Below are 1,955 nucleotides of genomic sequence, written 5' to 3'. Positions count from 1 at the left end.
GTGTGCGTGTGCGTGCGTGTGAGAGTGCATAGGTGTGTGCGTGTGTGTGTGCTTGTGTGTGTGTGTGTGCGATGTGTGTGTGTGTGTGTGTGTGTGTGTGTGTGTGTGTGTGTGTGTGTGTGTGTGTGTGTGCACGCGCGTGCGATGTATGTGTGCGTGCGTGCGTATCTGACAAATCATCTCACCATCGGGGTCTGTCGTACTGGTGGAGTTGACGTACACCACGAACACTGGGTGCGTCTCGAAATCGAAGAGCTTCCTCAGGTCCTCCGGCAGACCCCTCTTCAGCCGCAGCTTGCCGCTCTCCACGAAGAAGATATCCGCGTCCACCGAGTTGCCCGTGACCACATGGGTGGCGCCGGGGACCTCCCCGTCCAGGTCGAAAAGGTCCTCGTCGTTGTTCACGTTCTCAGGGATGGTGCTCGGAGCCACGACAGTCCTCGAGGTCACATCTCGCCGGTACCTGCTGGCGGCGGCCCGTCGCACGAATGACGCTGCCTCCGCCTCCTCCAGGGCAAGGCCCGACGACTGGCAGAGATGGACCGAGAGCAGGAAGACGAGCAGAAGGAAGCACAAGAGTCTACTGCTGGCTGAACGAGTCTGAGACGGGGCCAGAGATCCGGCACGGCTGCCCAGCAGCCCGGCCATGTTGTTGTTAGTCCGAAAAAGAATGAACACTTTCAGCGAATTCCTTGACAGGTCAAATATTTCTTACAAAGTAGAACCTGTCAGAATGATATAAATCAACGCAATTAATGGATAATTATGCACATTCGTATACCCCCACACAGGCCTTTATACGTATTCGAATTCGGCTGATAAAAACGAAAATTTTGCTGTAGTCGACGGAGGAGTTTCGTTTTCGAATTCAGCATCCACCAGTCCATGGTAATGTTGGAATTGTAATAAATACAAAATATATTTACCACACACACAACCCCCCCCCCCCCTCCACCACAAAAAAAAAATAAATAAAATAAATAAGTTGTTTTAAAAATTAAAAATACTGCTGAAAGCTGTTGTGTTGAACGTGAACATGAGCCCTACGACCTATGGGGAAAATTCTTGGAAGAGTCAATTGACGAAACTTTTGTAGCACTGTTAGAACTTTCCGAGCAAAATACTTCAATAAAATCATAATTCGGATGTCTTTCTCTTTGACCATGTGAATGGAACTGCAACCAGGAAGACGACGCTTCTTTTCTACTTTGCAGTCAGACACATAACTCAACGTCCATCTCCGATAAATACCGAATCAAATGGGAAATTCGTATAAAGTGCCTTTCCAAAGGACACAGCGTTGGACCGAGCTGAGGCTCGAACCCTCGAACCCGCTCGGTCGCCTAATCACTCGGCTACCGACGCCACATCACTTGGTGCAATAGAGAAGAGCCAAAATTTGACATAGCCCATGCCTAAAGGGTATAGGCCCCCTACGTGCTGCACTCGAAATCAATGGCCAAGTTTTGCAGGGTATTATTGTGACTGCTCTGTTTTCTCATCTATTTGAAATTATCGCAATAAAATATTGTTCATTGCAGAGACAAAACTCTCCATTCATTTGATATGCAATGCATGCTCATTCCACCGATACTGATGTTCCCCAATACACAAGCAAACACACTTTAAAGTTTATTTGACGTCACAAAATTTTGCACAGTCTTATTTCCAAAGTTAATTTTGAGTGACCGTATATCGGGTGACTTTTATCATTCAAGAAATCAATATTTACTTAGCTTTAAATTGGTTTGCGGTATTAGTGAATAGTGCATGGCTTTAACACGATGAATGATTGGGGTGAATATAATAATTGCAAGTTTCTTTTGGAGCCACAGTATAAAACAACACCTCTCATCACCCCCTCTTTTAGAACGGAAGTCAGGACAGAGTTACAGTAATACAATATGTAATGGACAAAATACCCCCACCCCCTCCTTTTTTCCTCCCCTCTAACA

General features: G+C 46.3%; 1 protein-coding gene across 1 annotated transcript in view; it reads right to left on the bottom strand.

Annotated features, from left to right (window-relative positions):
• Positions 1–1,955, bottom strand: part of LOC101853896 — a 10,852-nt gene that overhangs the window by 5,026 nt on the left and 3,871 nt on the right. Inside the window, exon 2 of the mRNA XM_013091457.2 lies at positions 161–725. Within this exon, the coding sequence (XP_012946911.1) occupies positions 161–648 (488 nt within the window). The 5' untranslated portion in view covers positions 649–725. The remainder of the gene's footprint in view (positions 1–160; positions 726–1,955) is intronic.

This window comes from Aplysia californica, unplaced genomic scaffold, assembly GCF_000002075.1.
Source record: "Aplysia californica isolate F4 #8 unplaced genomic scaffold, AplCal3.0 scaffold00002, whole genome shotgun sequence".
In the NCBI taxonomy this organism is placed as follows: domain Eukaryota; kingdom Metazoa; phylum Mollusca; class Gastropoda; order Aplysiida; family Aplysiidae; genus Aplysia; species Aplysia californica.
This window is presented reverse-complemented; position numbering and strand designations above follow the sequence as displayed.